The sequence below is a fragment of the Aphelocoma coerulescens genome, chromosome 17, assembly GCF_041296385.1.
Source record: "Aphelocoma coerulescens isolate FSJ_1873_10779 chromosome 17, UR_Acoe_1.0, whole genome shotgun sequence".
Lineage (NCBI taxonomy): Eukaryota > Metazoa > Chordata > Aves > Passeriformes > Corvidae > Aphelocoma > Aphelocoma coerulescens.
The window spans coordinates 6811058-6827981 of NC_091030.1; the positions used below are offsets into that span (position 1 = coordinate 6811058).

General features: G+C 52.4%; 1 protein-coding gene across 3 annotated transcripts in view; it reads left to right on the top strand.

Moving 5' to 3' along the window:
* NTNG2 (netrin G2) overlaps positions 1-13933 on the top strand; it is a 46244-nt gene extending 32311 nt beyond the window's left edge. For 2 of the 3 annotated variants that reach the window (XM_069031502.1, XM_069031503.1), the window contains exons 4-8: positions 474-646; positions 2233-2259; positions 12396-12563; positions 13164-13298; positions 13612-13933. In XM_069031502.1, coding sequence (XP_068887603.1) covers positions 474-646; positions 2233-2259; positions 12396-12563; positions 13164-13298; positions 13612-13835 — 727 coding nt within the window. In that variant the 3' untranslated portion in view covers positions 13836-13933. Of the gene's footprint in view, positions 1-473; positions 647-2232; positions 2260-4155; positions 4306-6422; positions 6492-9436; positions 9512-10211; positions 10278-10764; positions 10840-12395; positions 12564-13163; positions 13299-13611 lie in introns of all 3 variants that reach the window. The other variant, XM_069031504.1, reaches the window with a different exon arrangement.
* The last annotated feature ends 2991 nt before the right edge of the window (positions 13934-16924 follow it).

Genomic DNA, 16924 nt, shown 5'->3' on the forward strand with positions numbered 1-16924 from the left:
CACACCACAGGAGAAAGTGCTATTGGCTTTGGCACAGTGCACAGGGGGCAAGGGCCAAGAGCCATCAGGGTTAGCCCTGCTCCTCCATCCAGCCTGAGGCTGCCTCCAATAAAAGCCTCCATCTGAGGTAGTCACCCAGATTCCTGTGACAGCCTGACATGTGAGTGACGCCTTCCTGGTATCTCAGCTGGAGATGCTGACTTGCCATTAAACAGTCTGGGCTCCTCAGTCGGATGGTGGGAGTGAAGTGTCTCATCTTGGACGACAGACTGCAGATCTGCCCTGGGCGAGGAAGTGGACATTGAACCCCAGCACCAGATACCTGGGGAAAACTGCTGAGTTCAGTGAGAAGAACCTGCAGGAAGAGCAGGAAGGGGTGACCAGCCCAGCTTCAGCACATTTTCAGCCCTACGCTGGGGGCAAGGAGGAGCAGCAGTAACACCTGACAGCTCTCCCCTGTCTTCTTCCTCCAGGTGTAAATGCAACCTCCACGCCAACCTGTGCACCTTCAAAGAGGGCAGCCTCCAGTGCGCGTGTGAGCACAACACCACGGGGCAGGACTGCGGCAAGTGCAAGAAGAACTTTCGCTCCAGGTCCTGGCGAGCAGGGTCCTACCTGCCTCTCCCTAATGGGTCCCCCAATGCATGTAAGTAACCTGCAGGGAGCCAGCCCTGCCTTGGACTGCTCAACACCCACAGATGGGAGCGGGTGCTCATCTTGTCCTTCTCCAGCTCCAATCCGTGCAGGATGCTCAGCTTTCCAAAGGGAAACAGGTTCCTACCCCTGTCTTGGTACAGAGAGAAATGAAAGAGGATCTGGTTGGCTGCTGGTAGAGGAATGATGAATCTAAATGATGGTCAAGAATGGGGAGGATGACCTTGGGCCAAGATATAACCACGGCTTCGGGGCAGTGCCAGTTACTGCCCTTTGACAAAGGCGTTATTCAGCACAGCAGAGCTCTGGCTGTCGAGCAGCCCCGGGGCTCTGTGCTGGCTCTGCTCAGCTGCAGGAGTGCTGGCTGCGCTCTGGATCCCGTTCCGTGCGTGCCGGTGTTCCAGGGAAGCGCCGCGAGCTGCGGTCCCCGTGCGCAGCCCCAGCCTCCTCCAATTGCTGCTGGAACACGGCTCTGACGGCGGCGGCGGCGCGCAGGCGAGAGGGAGGATGCATTCCCAGCTTCCTCCGAGCAGGGAATTGGGGCAGGAGACATCACAGATGGGCCAGTTCCTCTTGGGTTCCTGTCCACTCCACATTAGCAAACTTGTTTAAATGTCACGAAGCCACAGTAGCCACTCCAGCCTTTCAAGCACCAGCTTTGAGCATTACCAAAGAGAATCTTTGCTCTCCCTCCCCCCAAAGTTTTTGAAAGATTTATGTGCTTTAAGATGATCAAAGCTGAAATTCAGGCTCCGAAGGCCGTGACGGGAATGTTTTGTGTGTGCCAGGGCTGGTAGACGAGCAGGTTCTTTGAAAGGGAACGAGCTTGTCAGCTCCCACCAAGCGGCTGCATTGCTTCAAAGGAGCCTGGGAGAGTTTCTGGTGTTGACAGGCACAGACATGCTGTTCTCTCTTTTCCCTCCCCTCCGTTCCTTGTGTCTCTTCCTATTTCTCTTTCTCCTCTGCTCTTCCTTTTCCTATTCATCTCTCTTCCCATCTGTCACTCAGTCTTCTTCCTCCTCCCCACCCCAACTCTCTCCTCTGCTTCCTTCTCCCCACATCAACATCCTCTTCCTCTGCCCCAGAGGCAGTTCTCTGAAGCCCTCTCCTCTTGGTAGTCCTACCTCTTCCATCACTTCTCCTGTGCTTTATGTTCACGCAGAGCTGAGACTTTCCATGATTCACCCACATGCTACAGCAGGGAAGCCCATGGCCTTTAGTTCCCTGTTCAGACCCTACAACCTGTCCTCAGCCCAGTGCTCCTCCAAGGATGTGCTTGTCCTTTGCTGGGCTTTCACAGCAGCCCAAGGAAATGGTTAACAGAAAAAAACCCATCAGCAAGGACCACGCTGGTTTTCCTTCCCCAGGTGAAAGGCTTGAGATGCCAGGAGCCCAGACAGCGTTGTCTGGCTGTTTCTGTGCTTTGACAAAAGCAGCTTTTAAGCTGTAGCAGCAAACTGATGTGCCTGTGAGCAAGCCCCCACTAATTAGCTGCTGTTGAGTCCCATGTTGTGTGTCTGTATGATCTTCTGATGGTGTCCTGCTTCCAGTGACTGGGCTTCCTCTTGTTTTTTCCAGGTGCAGCTGCAGGCTCAGCCTCTGGCAGTAAGTAAAACCCTGAGTGAAACGCTGGCATTTAACACCTCGGTGCATGATCCTTGTGGATGTCACTAGGAAAAAAAATATGGTTATTTTCTATCCATTATCATTTTCCAGGCAATAAGTCTTCCCTAATTGTGCCTCATTTTCTGTCCTGTCAAAGAGTCTTATATTTTCTTCCTCTGACTTCAGTAGCCTCATTTTGCCTCTCCCTCTGGCATGGTTTCCCCCCGTGAGGTTCGTTAGTAAGGCAGCCAGAAAGGAAATAAAAAAAGACTCTTCAAAATCACCAGTGCTCCCTGTGAACTCCCCCCTGTCCCCCCCAGTATTGCAGAATTGCTCTGAGAAGGAGCTGGGTGTGAATTATTTGGCGTAGGACCCAGTCTGGGTCACCTTGGGCTATCAATAAAAAAGCATGTAGAGTGTGTGTACATCTGTATGTACACGTGTATGTATATGAACATATGTCTGTGAGGTGTCAGCAGCAAAGGCAGCAGAGCTCAGCGGGGATTTCTGCTGCAAGATTGATGGCAGGAGAGGGCTCCTTATTTAACAAAGCTGGAGGTAGTTTGATATCAAAGAGCCTGGAGTTTTGGGTAAGCAGAAGCCTGGGTTTGAATGTTGTGGTTTGGAGTGCCCCTCCAGAAGAGACAAATCAGGGAGCTGAATGAATAATGAATTCTTTGGTTTGCAGGCAAGTGGAAAGAATTGGAGGAGGAATCGTTTCAGGGAAATGCAAATGAAATTGCAATTAAGAAAAATGCACCTAATAGAAAAGTGGAGGACAGGTTTTCTGGGTAAATGAACCATATTTAGATTTTTAGCAGTTAAGTGCTTGAAATTTTCAAATAAAAATTAAAAGTCTCCCTCAAGTAATTTAGGATTTAAAAAAAATACATGTTTCAACAGTCCAAAATATTCTTCACCTTTCTGTTCAAAATCATTCTGATAATTTTTTTTTCTTCCCATTTACAAAGCTTGGCATCCTCAGCACTACTTTTGTTTCCCTGGAAAACGTCCCCCATCAAGATTTTCTGCAGGGCAGAAGCCAGGAGGGTGCTGGGAGCGATGTGCAGGAGGTGGACAGGAGGGATTTGTGTCCAAGGCCAGTTAAGGAGAGATTATTTAGCCCACATAGGAGACTAGAAGTGACCTAAATTAAGTATTTAAACTAGCTCAGGGCTATTATGAAATTAAGCACGATAATCTGCATGAAGCAGTGGGACAAACAAGGACAGGAGGGCAGCAGGTGTAAGTTAAGCAGGAATTTGTGTCCCAGTGTTACTTCAGTCGGGGCTGTTGTGGGGAGCAGTGGGGTGGGATCGCTCCCGCCCGGCTCTGCGGGGGCTCTGCTGACCCCAAGCCATCCTAAATTTGAAGGCTGCCACTGGAAACAAACACGTGCCAATGGTCCTGGTTGGCTTTGATGGTGCCAGGCAGTCTGGTGAGGTGTGGCAGCAGGGAATGGCACTGTGCAAGGAGCACAGCTGGGCACGCAGGCACCGGGCAGTGGGAGCACAGCTTGGCCTGGGGGCTCCTTGGCACCTCCCGCCCGCTCCTCACCCCATCCCTGCCCAGACATGCCTCCATTTCCCCTTTTCAGCTTAATTGGCAATTAGTTTATGATCGAGCTGTAAGTATTTAAGCCAATATCTGCACCAACAGAGTAAGCTGATACAGCCCCAGCCTGCAGCCCCTGCTCACACACACACATGCCCTCGCTGCGTGCAGCGTCACCGAGCCGCCGTCGCCTTAATCCTGCCAGTGCCCCAGTTGTGACTGCACTGAGAAATCAGTCACCAGTTCAGCCCAGCAGCAGCAGCCTCACGGGTGTGCAGGCTGGCATGGAAACCCTCCATTCCCCCCAGTAAGTGCCTCCCAACTCTTCTCTTTGCTTGTCAGCGTACGAGCGACCGCAGCGAGCAAACACGGCAAAAACCACCACTGCAAAAACCACCACTGCAAAAACCACCACCACCACCACCTCAGCCACCACCACAACCACCACAACTACCAGCAGCACCCCCCTACCAGCCACCACCAGCCAGCCAGGTGGGTGCCATGCTCCCTGCTCCGCTCTGAAGCCAGGACTCTGTTCCCAGGCTCCTCTTTCAGCTGCTTCCCACGGGGCTGCTGTGTTGGCAGCCGTGGGTCTCTGCTCTGTAGGATGATAAAGGGACATGGATAAAAATCACCCTGACTTGGTTCGCCTCCCCCAGCCTCCAGGAAGCCCTGGTTTGCTGTTGTCTCTGGCACAGCTGCCAGAGATGCTCTCACAGCTCCATGACAAGGCAGAGCAGGAAAGCAATAAAGACTTTACTGATCCGTAATAAATTTAAACCACATATTTCTCTGGAAGGAGAGGGGAATTGAACCCCATCCTGCTCTATCCCTGACCTCCTGCCACTTGCCACCAGACTCGGAGCAGCCCACAGGCTTTGCTCTGTCCTTGCTGGTTCTCCCAATCCTGCACCAAGTCCCTGTGGCCAAACTCATGGATGTAATGCAGGTGCAGTTTTCCTAGGGCAGAATTCCAACATTCCCCAGGTGGCCGCTGTCCAAGCAGCCCGGGAGCGTGCAGGGCTGGAGCTCACACACGTGCCAGAAACATCCTTTCCTAATTTCTGAAATCACCCTGTGGAGGAAAACTTTTGTCCTTCTTCTGGGGGTTCCTCCTTCCCTCCCCCTGTGAACAAGGAGACAGTGTTTTTCCTTGTCTTTTGGAAATGAGCAGATAAAACTTAACAGCAGGACATTTTTTTAAGCTGCTCATGGGGGAATTAGACACGCATTCCTCCCTTTGCCATGCTTTCAGGGCCTGATATTTCCCAGGAGGACGTTTTACACCCACAGCATGTTAGTAACAGTCTGTCTGGGGGAGCTGCCAGAAGCCAGTCAAAGGGATGAGGAAACTTGATTGCATGTTTATGCAAATATAGATATATTCATGGAAGTACCCTGCTTGAGGAGTTAATCAGGGAGCCGAGGGTTTAGGTGCAACTTCCATGGAGTTGGAGTGACCCTGGAAAAAAGAGTGCAAGGCTCAGCTCTGTTAGGAAGAGCTCCTCACCCAGACCTAAGCTGTACCTGTGCAGAAGGAGGTTCATCCACCCCCCAGCCTGGAGCTCACACCATCCCCACAGCCCCAGCAGGGCCAGGTGATCACAGCTGCATCCACACCATGCACTTGGGGCCATCTGATTTTTATCCATGCTCACCTGTAGTGACATTTTAGGGCTATTTTTTTGCTGTGTTCATGTGGGTAGCTGCTTGGTGTGTCTCTTGTATGATTTGCAGTGTTCTTTGGCTCCTCCAGCACAGGCAGGACAGTGTCTCTGTGGGGTTGGGGTGCTGGGGGTAACCTCTCCTGCCAGGCTGCTCTGAGGAACCTGAGAGACATCACGCACCTCAGGGTTTATTTCTCCTCCAAAACCTGCTTCCTGGGCAGAGAAAATGTTTTCCTAACGCTTTCATTAACTGATGGCAAGGGACAAAATTAATAAATTGCAGCCCAGCTGCCAGATCCTTGGCTTGATACAGCCAGGCCTGAGCTCCGAGCTCCTCACCCCCATCCAGATCCCCATCTGTGCTTCTGCAGAGCCAGGTCCCACCCCAGGATGGTGTGCCTGGGAGTGGTGACAGTCCCCGGAGGGGCTGCTCCACAGAAGAGGGTAGCCAGGACCACCCAGCAGCTCAGGGACCTGCTCTTACCTGGGCAGCATGAGGAGTTTGATGCCAAAGGTCCACTGTGTGCCCTTGACCAGCAAGAGAGAATCAAGACACAGCTTAATTCTGATCTGCTTTTGGCCTGAGATGTTCCTCCTCCTCCATGGAAAACATAAAGTATTTCTTTAAATCCATGACATCCCCAAGAAGCTGCAGATCTAATTCACCTGGGCCTCAAGGGAGACACCTTGTGAAAGAGGTGACCCCCTGAGCTCCTGGTAGGACATGTTTGCAGGAGGTGACCCCCAAGCAGGGTCAGAATCCCAAAGTGAGATACTCTGTTGTAACCCCCATCTGAATTTTAGAAGCATTAAAATCCCTCCTTGCTTTAAAGCCTGACATTTAAACCAGTGCTGCCAGAGCCCTGTCCCATCCCCACGCTGTTTCACCCTCTAATTGACACACTGTCTTCTGCCCTCTGAATTTCTGCTTCCCACCATAAGCAAGCATCATCAGACCAGCCTCTGAGTTTGCTGCCTCTGTGCCCGTGACAGAAACACAGAAAAAATCAGGTATTTAAAGCCAGCCCGACGTGTTTTTCCCTTCTCCCCGGTGCCTCCGCACACCAGTGGGTAGCAGCACGGCAGAAGCAGCGTGGCACGTAGGCTAGAGGAGTAGATTAGATTTGGGTTGTCTCTGGGTTGCATGGAGCTGCTAGACATCTGCTTCCTTTGGCTGCTCGTGGTGTTTTCCGTGGTCAAGGTGGAGCTGTGGTCGTGCTCGTAGGATGCTTTTTGTGCCCAGTCGTGCGGCGAGAGGGGAGAGAGGGATGAGTTCATGGGCAAGGGCTGTGGTCTGAAGGCAGTGGAAGCTGCCAAAACGGGTGGAAGGAAAAGAAATCACAGAGTTACCCTTAGGAGGATGAATTAAGTGCTATTCTCCTTTGCCTTCTGCAGTTCTGTTATTTCAAAACCTTCCTTGAAGCCTGTCAGCTTCTTCCTTGCCATTTGTTATATTTTTTCCCATATTCAAAATAAGCAAAAAAGCCCCAACTTTTCTTTCTTTTTTTTTCTCCTTTTTTTTTTTCCCTGCCGCAATTTTTCTCCCTTTAGTTCATGGCAGTCTCAGCAGTGCCAGTTCACCTCTGGGAAAAACAGGACCAGCCTCAGCCCTGCTGGGTGGTCACAAACTCCAGCAGAAAGTGAGCACTGACAGCCTGGCTTTGGGGAGGTCCTGCAGGAAGGGATCCCATGTTTATGTTTTGAGAAGGACTTTTCCAGGCTTCTCCAGTGCTGTTTTCCCCCAATGGTTTTTGCTATGAAATGTGACTTCTTGGTTCCATTTATTCCACTTCCTCAGAAGCCCACCAGAACAGCAATTCCATCAGAGCCGCCCATCGTTTCCCATTTTTATGAAGTGGATCTGGGGCAAAACGTGTTTCTCTCCCCCTCCCAAAATGTAAAACTGTCCATTATGGCCCAGAGCTACAAAGGGAAAGGTTCTCAGGATAATGAGCATTAATAATTTTCTTGGCTCTGTAAATGCGATTGAGTGGAGGTGTATGTGAATGACTAAAAAGCAAAATGCCTCCAGGGCTGTTTTTTATTGTGACTCTAATTAAACCCTTGCCAATTTGCACAGGGATTTTTTCATATTCTCTTTAACACCGTATTAATATCAATTGGTTTCCACTTTCCAGCTGAAAAGGACAATGTCTATCACCTTCTCTTAGAGCTTGTCATTAAAAAAATAATCTTTTTTTTTCTTTTTTATTCTGTATTGTTTATCATCCCCTTGACGAGGCTGGGAAATCACATTTCTCTCCTACTCGGGTTTGTCCTTTGAAACTTGGCAAGGATCAAGAGATTTTTTTTTTTTTTCCCTCCTCCTCCTTATGTTACCCAACTGGAGCTTGAAATTAATAATATGGCTTTTAAAATTTTTAGTCCCTGGTTTGTTTTCTAGCAAACCTGAAGATTGTTACCAATACTGAGGAGCCGGGGAGGGGGATGGAGTCAGTGGGGGTGAGGGTTTGCAGGGAAACCAAACAAGTGAGCTACAGAATTTCTTGCTGGTTCAACTTCTCTGCGGTGGTTGGAAATTCTTTAATTTGTATTTCTGAGGGAAAAGAGCAGAGCCTGAAGGAGGGCCTGGAAGCTGGGACTGGAAAACAGGGCTTGGTGCCTCCATCCCAGGACACCTGGGCTGTTTTTCAGCTGTTACTTCAAAGCAGAGGGGTGCAGGGTGGTGGCTCAGATCCTGCAGCAAACACAGGAGCAAACCCCTGTGTGCTGAGCTGCCCCTCACAATCCAAGGGCTTCCCAGCCCTTCTAGTGCCTAAGGACCCCCGTGGCACAGGGCTGGGTGTTGGATTTGGGGCTCTGACTCCCTGTGGGAATGCTGCAGGGCTCCTCATGGAATACCAGCTCCCCCAGTAACACAATTTTCCCTTTGATCACTGCAAGACTACCCCAGCTTGTCGGCGGCTGCCCCACTGCAGGTGGGCTCTCCCCTGGCCAAGACTAGCCCAGGAGCACAAGGTAGGAGCCATGTGGCTGAGCTGGGTCCTGCCAGTGAGAACCAGCTCAGAGAATGCTTTAGTTTCTAGCTCTGGATCTGTGTTTTCCATGCCTTTCTCCTCCTCCACCTGGGAAAAAGCTCGGGGCCTGTCTGTGCCCTGCACACAGCTGGGAATCTGGTGAGGCTGGATTGAGCCTCGGGGTTTAGTCGTGTACGTGCAAGATGAGGGTGGTGAGTGGCAGAAGGGACTGTTCACAGCTTGCTGCTGGGGTGAACGGAGAGGATCATGGAAATCCTGTCACCTCCCGAGGCTGGAGCCTGCTTGTAGAGCAGAATTACCCTGTGAGTGGATAGGCCTGTGTCCTTTAGAGCACAGATCCTTCTAATGCATCTCTTTGTTCAGGTCTCCTGTGTGACTGCCTGAGGTGCTCCAGGTGGGAGCCTTGGGAGGTTTCTCTCTGGCTGTTGAAGCTGAAGCTTCTCCTCCTCAGGGTTCCCACCACACACACGCTTTGGTGGCTGCCTCTGGCGCTCAGCTCCTGTTTCCCACCCAAGATTCCTGTAGCTCGCTCCAGCTGTAGACTTTAGCATCCCACCCGTGCAGATCACCACATCCTGGGCCTGTCTGGCCTCACAGAGAGGCAAAGCTGCCTTTGATGCAGCTACACCAAGGGGCCAGGTGTGCTGACATCTTGACAGTGCTTTGCAGATTTGGCTTCTCCGTGCCTGGGCAATGTCAGAACCACGTGCCAACACTCAGCCATTCAGCAGCTCCCACACCTTCCCCTTAGGAATATTTTTCCTGCCTCTCTGCACACTTCTAGATGCTAATTTTCAGGAGACTTTGTCTCTCCTTCCTGCTTCAGCACATCCTCAACCAGATACAGCTCCGCCAGCCCAGCCTAGACACCTGCCTAGAGCTTCCAGTGTCCCTTTGCCACCTTTTTAAGCAGCCCGGGGGGGGTCTGTTTTAAATCTGATGTTCTCTCTGATGCCACCTGTGATGACCCACCAAACACAGCAGCCCTTGGACAGAAGCCAAAGCCACCAGACCCTCCCGAGAACATGCGAGGTAAGGCCAGGCCTGTCCCCCAGGCTGGGACAGGGCAGGTTTCTGCCTTGGTGCCACAGGCCAGGACAACCCACCTGCCCTCAGCACAACCCACCATCGCACAATCTCCTACTCAGAGGGTCCAGCTCAGCTCAGCTCGCTCATCCAGCCCCAGGGAGGTCTTTTTGGAGATGTTTGGGGTTAAGGAAAGCCATGGAGACCAGCAGGGCCCTGGTACCACTGCAGCCTCGGGGGTGGTGTTGGAAGCAGGAGTGGGCACACTCTGACCATGGCTGAGCCCATGGGGAGCACGGCCACCTCCTGCCATCACTGCCACTGTGAGGCTGTGACCAACACAGGAGGCTGGAGCTGGCAAAGCCCACCCAGGTCCTCCCTGAGCACCACAGCACTTGCAAGGGCTTGAGCTTCACAAAAAAACCAACAGAACCAGAACCCATTTCCAAACACCCTGCGGGACCTCAGTGCTGCTCAACCTTGCCCCTCACTGGGCTCGCCAAAGCCCAAAACCTCCCAAGGCTCAATGGCCTTTACCCTCAGTGCTGGGTCATTCTGTGTGAGACAGAGACAGCACAACCCCCAGGGAGCCCCGTTCGGGCCGGGACAGCCCTTTTCCCTGAGGAGACATAGGAAACATGGCCCTGGGCTGGCCTGGGAGGCTCCTCCCCAGCACAGCTCTAAGACCTGTTTTATCCTGGCGTAGCGGCTCCGAAGAGCAAAGCAGGGCGCACAGCACACTCTGCAGGCAAGAAGCACGGGAAAAAGACAGGTACGTGCTGCTGGGGACGGGCCAGGATGGAGCAGCACCTGCTCTGCACGACCCTGTAGCAACTCCTGCCAGATGCCACCTCCGTAGCGCTTGTCCTCCTCGCAGATTTTTGGGTGCCAGCTGGCGTGACCTCCATCAGCCCGAGCCCATGGCCTGTAGATGTTGTTGTAAGTTGTTTGTAAGTTGTAGATCCTTATCCCAAACGACCCAAACCACGCCACCAAACCCTAATCAAGGGGGCATGTGGGTGAGTTGCTCCTCCCAGCTCTGCAGTAGTGTTGTGCATTGAGTTTTTCGTGCATTGAGTTTTTCATGCATCAGACTTTGAGGAGGGGAGGGGAAGAGGAGAAATGTAGCAGCTCCCAGCTGTCTGGTGCAGAAATAGATGCCAGCGCAGTGCTCTTGGCTCGGCATTGTTCTCGTGGCAGGGGAGGACACGGGGTGGTGCTGAGCAGTGAGAAAAAGCCTGTCTCTGATTTTTCTCAAGCATCCTCAAAGAGCTCAAAACTCATCCGGCTCAAACCAAACTCTGGCCCAGTGGCTCCCATTGAAACGTACAAAGGTAAGCGGAGGGAGGGCGGCGCTCCAGGGCTCCCTGACCTCGCTCAGGTGAGGTGGTGCTGCAGACTCAGACACAGAGAAGGTGGGGAGGGTCTGTCTGAGTCGTGGTTAGCTGTTAGCTGTGTGTAGCAGTGCTTCCCTAGTCTGAAACACTGCTTGGGAATTGCAGCAGGCAGTATTTGAGCTGAAATTCTTTGGATGTCAGTTGATGAGGCTGAAGTTCTTTCACAGGGGGTCAAGATTACAAGTCACTCTCAGCTCCTCCTCAGGCAGCTGTGAACCACGGGGAAACCTCTGCCTTGCTCAATCTTCCCTGGTCATCATGTCATTGATCACGTCTCCTCCTCCAGCTGCATGTGCATGCCAACCCACACCTTTCCCTGCCACCCCTCTGCCATCCTTGAACGTTTAATGTTCTGCTTGGAACAAAGCCCCAGCTCCAGACCTCTCTCCGAAGGCTCTGAAAGCTCAGACCTGGCTGAGAATTTCTGCTCATGTTATCCCCTGCCCTTGCTGGCTGGGAACCTCCTGACCAGGCCAGCTGGGCCACAAGTCACCTCCTTCTCTCCAGAGTTGCACATATCAGTACATAAACACATTTACATATAAACTCCCAGTAAGATCCAGCACTGCAAGGTTATCACCATCCCTAGTCATGGTAATAAAAAGCAAGCACAAGAAGCACATAATCCAATCCCCCTGACTACACATTCACCCACAGATGGTTGTTTTCTAACATGTGCCCACAGCTGAGAGAGGTCAGCCCTGGGGACAGGGGCACTTGGCCAAGTGATAGTGGCATGTCCCACCCCATCGGCAGCCTTTGCAGGCTGTGCTGTTCCAGGCAAGCCCTGGTTCAAACCTTCACACGCCCATCCACCAGCTGTTGAAAGCTCCTACACAAGCCACGTTACCTTGCATAGGCTTATTTTAAACATTTAACCTGAGAGCCACCACCCTTCACAACAGGAAGGGGCCTGCTGAGAAGGGACACAGAGGGGAAAAAGAGAGGCTGTGAGGTTTTACCTGGACATGCAGTAGCTTCATCTCCACTTAAGCAGCCTCTGCCAGCCCCATCCCATGGGGCACTCCCCTCTGTGCCCCAGAGAGGCAGAGCCTTTGCCAGGGCTCTGCACCCCAGCCCAGCTCCTCACAGGTCCTGCAGCCTCCCCAGAGCCAAACCCCGGCACAGGGCTCTGCTCATTAACAAGGCAGCTCTGTAATTACCACCTGAGTCCCCTCCACTGCCTGCTCCCATGATTATGCACTTTCTTGAAAGAGATCATGTCCTGGGATTGCAAGGGGCTGGCTCCTGCCTATCCACACCCCAAGATTACAGGGACTCCGACCCTGCTCTACTCTCTGAGCGATGAGTTCCAGCCCTATCCCCCCGTGGTGGTGGAGAACTGTGTGCACTCCTCCTGCCCAGCACACCCCAGCCCTGGGCTGGCAGTGGCCACAGCATTCCCGCAGCATTCCCCCAGGCAGGACCCTCCTCCCAGCGGAGGGAAGGTGCTCCAGGCCCATGTCCCAGCTCTCTCCTCCTCTCCTCCGCAGACTGTGAGTGCTACGGCCACTCCAACCGCTGCAGCTACATCGACTTCCTGAACGTGGTGACCTGCGTGAGCTGCAAGCACAACACGCGGGGCCAGCACTGCCAGCACTGCCGCCTGGGCTTCTACCGCAACAGCTCCGCCGAGCTGGACGATGAGAATGTCTGCATAGGTGAGCACCCGGGGTGGGTCCTCACTCTGTGGGTGGGCTTCATTCAGCCCCTCTCTGGAGGGTGTTTGCCCCACCTGCATGCTCTGCAAGGATGGCAGCTGCTACGGTCGCTGCAGCCTGCCAAGGCACCTCTTCCCTGACAATAAAGCCTATATAATATCATAGAGTCACAGGACAGTTTGGGTTGGAAACTATCTCTACCCTCCTGCCATGGGCAGAGACACCTTCCACTATGCCAGGTTGCTCCAAGCCCCGTCCAACCTGGCCTTGGACACTGCCAGGGATGGGGCAGCCACAGCTGCTCCGGAGCAAACTGTGCCAGGGCCTCCCCACCCTCACAGTAGAATACCTTTCTGACTGGATTCAGATGCCTTGCTCAGCCAGGAGGGGCTCAGCTCCAAAGAGGAATGGCCTTTGTACCCACAGCCATTTGCACTGTCAGGGCCTCTCAGGCCACCACATCCTCCCAGCCCCTTGGTCTCTAAGCTCTCTTCCACAGCACATCTCCAGACTTTTCCAAAGTCCCCAGCCCCTCCCTCAGGGAACTGCATGCACGGACACCCAGGCAGGACAGGCAGTGACCTCCCTGTCTTTGGCCAGAATGTAACTGCAACCAGATCGGCTCCATGCACGACCGCTGCAACGAGACCGGCTACTGTGAGTGCAAGGAAGGTGCCACGGGGCCCAAGTGCGATGACTGCCTGCCCAACTACTACTGGAGACAGGGCTGCTTCCGTGAGTACCCGACTGCAGGGCCACAGGGAGCTGTGAGATGGCTCCAAACAGGAGCAGGATCTCCAGCACTGTTGGCTCGGGTGCCCCATGATGCTCGTGGTGCAGGGTGAGCAGATCCCAGCCATTCCTCCCAAATCCAAAATGACTTGATAGCTTTGCCCATGGAGTTTGTAGCCCTCCACTGCATTCTGCTGACCTTGGAACTGCTCTCTAGCACTGGGAGGGCTGGATAATTTAACCCCTAGGAGCTAAAATCTAGTTCCTGCTGCAACCAAGGGGTGTAACACCCACATCCCTCTCTCTCACCCTGCAGCCAATGTCTGCGATGACGAGCTCCTGCTCTGCCAGAACGGTGGCACCTGCTACCAGAACCAGCGCTGCATCTGCCCCGTGGGCTTCAAGGGGGTCCTGTGCCAGCAGTCCAGGTGTGAAGTGGACAAAAAGGACTGTGACGGTGCTCTCGGTGCTGGCGGCAGCCTGGCCACCGTGGCCCTGGGGGTGCTCGCCCTGCAGCTGCGAGGCTGGGTGGACCTCTGAGGCCGCAGAGGGAGCCCAGCCCGGGCGCGTCACCCGAGGGACCTGGGGACACCGAGGTGACGGGTGGCCGTCCCCACAGCCTCCTCCGCCTTCCTTCACGCTAGGACTTGCACAACGTCTTTCGGTCCACTTTCCAAGCAGAGAGGTACGCAGGGAGCCCGGGGCTGACTCGTGCCCGCGGAACCAGCCCGGTGTCCCAGCGCGGAGCCGGGGCCGGGCGGTGACACGGGGACCGCACAGCCTGTGCGGGGACACGGCCCGTCCGTCCTCCCTGCGCACAGTGACTCTGTCCTGCTCCGCACAGGGCGGCCCGGGGCCGCCGGGGCCCTGGGCAAACAGTGCCCCGATCCAAGGGATGGTTTTTTTATTATTACTTTATTTACTTTGGTATAGGCCGGGGTGTTCTTTTTATTTTCCCTCCTCTTAGCGTCCTGTTTTGGAAAAGCCTGTCATGACAACTCCAGAGCCCCACCACACACCAGGCAGGGGACGGGGAGGGAGGGGAGAGGGGACTCTGGTCCATCCCTGCTGCATAGTCCCGCATCCCACCATGGGCCTGGCCACGCACATACTGTTGCCTACGACTGTAGTTGCTGCATTGATTTTGTATTTTCATGGCTGGGTTTTGTTTTCTTGCACTTATGGAGAACACAGGGGCCATGAGGCACTTGGAACATGAGGAGTGCAGTGTCTTATCCACACCTGTCCGTATGGTGTACGGGTCAAATACTTCTTTTGGTAGAGACTTATTTTTGTTTGGATTAAATGTTATAACAGAACCACCACCTAAAGGGACATTTTGCCATGAGCATTTGATTCTGGTGTATTCTCCTCCAGTAAAGCAACTATTAATGGCTGCTTGATCACCACGTTTTCCTTTCTGTGTGCACAGTTAATTACAGGTAAAGACTTATTTTTTGATTCATAATGTCCTCTTGTGTTTTCTGAGTCACTACCAAGGTGCACCACATGATGAGGGAGAGGGGAGGGAGAGAGAGGTCGCCTCATCACTGAGAGCTGTTAATTATTTCTCCTAATTACTTTGCTGAGCCTAGGTTAGACTACTAACTGTAGACAATGAGCAAAGTCTGAGTGATATATTAAGCACTGGTCCTGTGTGAAAAGACCATTTCCAAATGAGCCTGCAGCAGGAAAAGGCTGGCCAGTGCAGGGATGCTTCTCCAGGGGGACCTCAGCTGTCCCAACCCCACTGCAGCCCCCCATGCCTCCAGCTGGTGCCATGATGCACCTTTGCACAAAATGCTGAATTTGTAAGCAGCCACAGCCAGTGTTCTTAGGCAGCAATACAGAGCTCACAGGGATTACATGAACTCATTAAGGCTCATCATCCTGTCTGAGGAGGCATTCATAGTCAAGCACATAAATGAAGGCAGGAGAAACCAGAGACAAGAAAAGAGGTAACTCAGATCAACAGGAATGTCATGAACACAAGAGCTCTAGTGTTGTCATTTCCAAATACCTACCAAGCCAGGAGATGATTGAGTGCAGGATTAGAAGATGGGGGACGCCCCCAACTCCGGCTTGTTCAGTTCTGGGCTGGTTTCTTTGACAGGTGAGAAGCCTTGGTGCAAGTCCCAGCTCCATGACACTCCTTGGGCCAGCCCAGGAGCCCCACACAATCCAGGCTTCATCCTCCACTGGCATTTCCAGGCCTGGTGTCCTTGCCTGAGTGGAGCTCTTCTCTGAGAGCTTCTCTGTCAGCTTCTGCTCTGTTCCAACACCTTCTCTCCGTGGCCCTGTCCCTGCAGCCCATCCTGCTTAGGGCCCCTGTGCCAGGAGCAGCCCATCTTTCAAAAGGGCAAGAACCCGCAGCATCTTCCAGCCCTAACTCTGGATACTGAGCACTCAGCCAGTGCCACCAAAACCCAGCCACCCCCACAGAGCGAGTCTGTGCTTTGGAAAAGGAGAGAAAACCACAAGTGAAGGTGCAGGATGGATATTGTCACTTCAAAGAGCAGCACACAATCTGAGCAGGATTTAACATCACAGAGGCAGAGCACAGGGCTTAGTTAACCCACCATAAAATAAAAGAGGGTTCAACTCACCCTGATTTGATCCTTGAGGAAGCGGGCTGGCCCCAGCATTGCCTCCCTGGCTTCAGCACAGTCACTTGCCCTCTGTTGGTATCGACACTCACTCTTTTCTTTGTACTTTCTGACTGCAACAGACCTTAAATTCTCATATGTTACTGTTCTTACAAGTAATAGCAAAGACTGTAACAAGATCAAGATCTCTAATGGCACTTCTGGAGGGTGAAGCAACATTCTCCTTTCCCTGCACGACTGTTTTTCTCTAGAATATTAGATTAAGCAACAGAAAATTTACTACTTCATAAAGCCAGACAAACTCTGCACCCGGCGGATTCCCTGCAAATACACACTTTTATTGCAGGAACATGCCAAGCAGCAGCACCGAATTCCTGTACAAAGTAACCTCAGAAAAGCACATCAAAGCTCAGACCAGTCCAGGAATAAAGGCTGCTGAAAACTACACTCGGCCTTTCTGGGTTTGGGGATTTGCTCTCAGTTGGGTGTTGGCTGTTTGGCTTTGGGGTTTTAGAGTCATAGAACAGTCCAATGTAGAACTTGGAATCACAGAGTGCAAGCCACTGCAAGGCAGAAAAGAAAACCTCTCACACAAAACTTAAACTCGGTATTCAAAAAAACAATTTAAAGCTTCTGAAAGCTTCAGTGCTGAGGACCTGTCAAGTGCAGACATCTGTTAGCACAAAGAGAATGGAGCATTATTGAAATAACACAGAGAAACCATCACTGCAAGTACCCACAGATCCCAAAGTTCATCTTCTTTAAAACAGAAACATTTGTGCATCAGTTAATGCTTCCAAATGGGAGAAGTTGTCCAATGAGCTTGACACTTTAATTGGGGAAAGGTTAACCAAAAGGTACTTCTCTTTCTGGGAAAAGCCACTTATGCTCTTTCAAGAGGTTCCATGTACATCTTGTCACCAGCATTTGGTTAGTTTGAAAAAGTTTTTAAATTACACTTCTATCTGCAGAAAGTGACCTCTCCAAACAGCACAAGTAGAGCTTTTGATTCTTCTTGTTTAC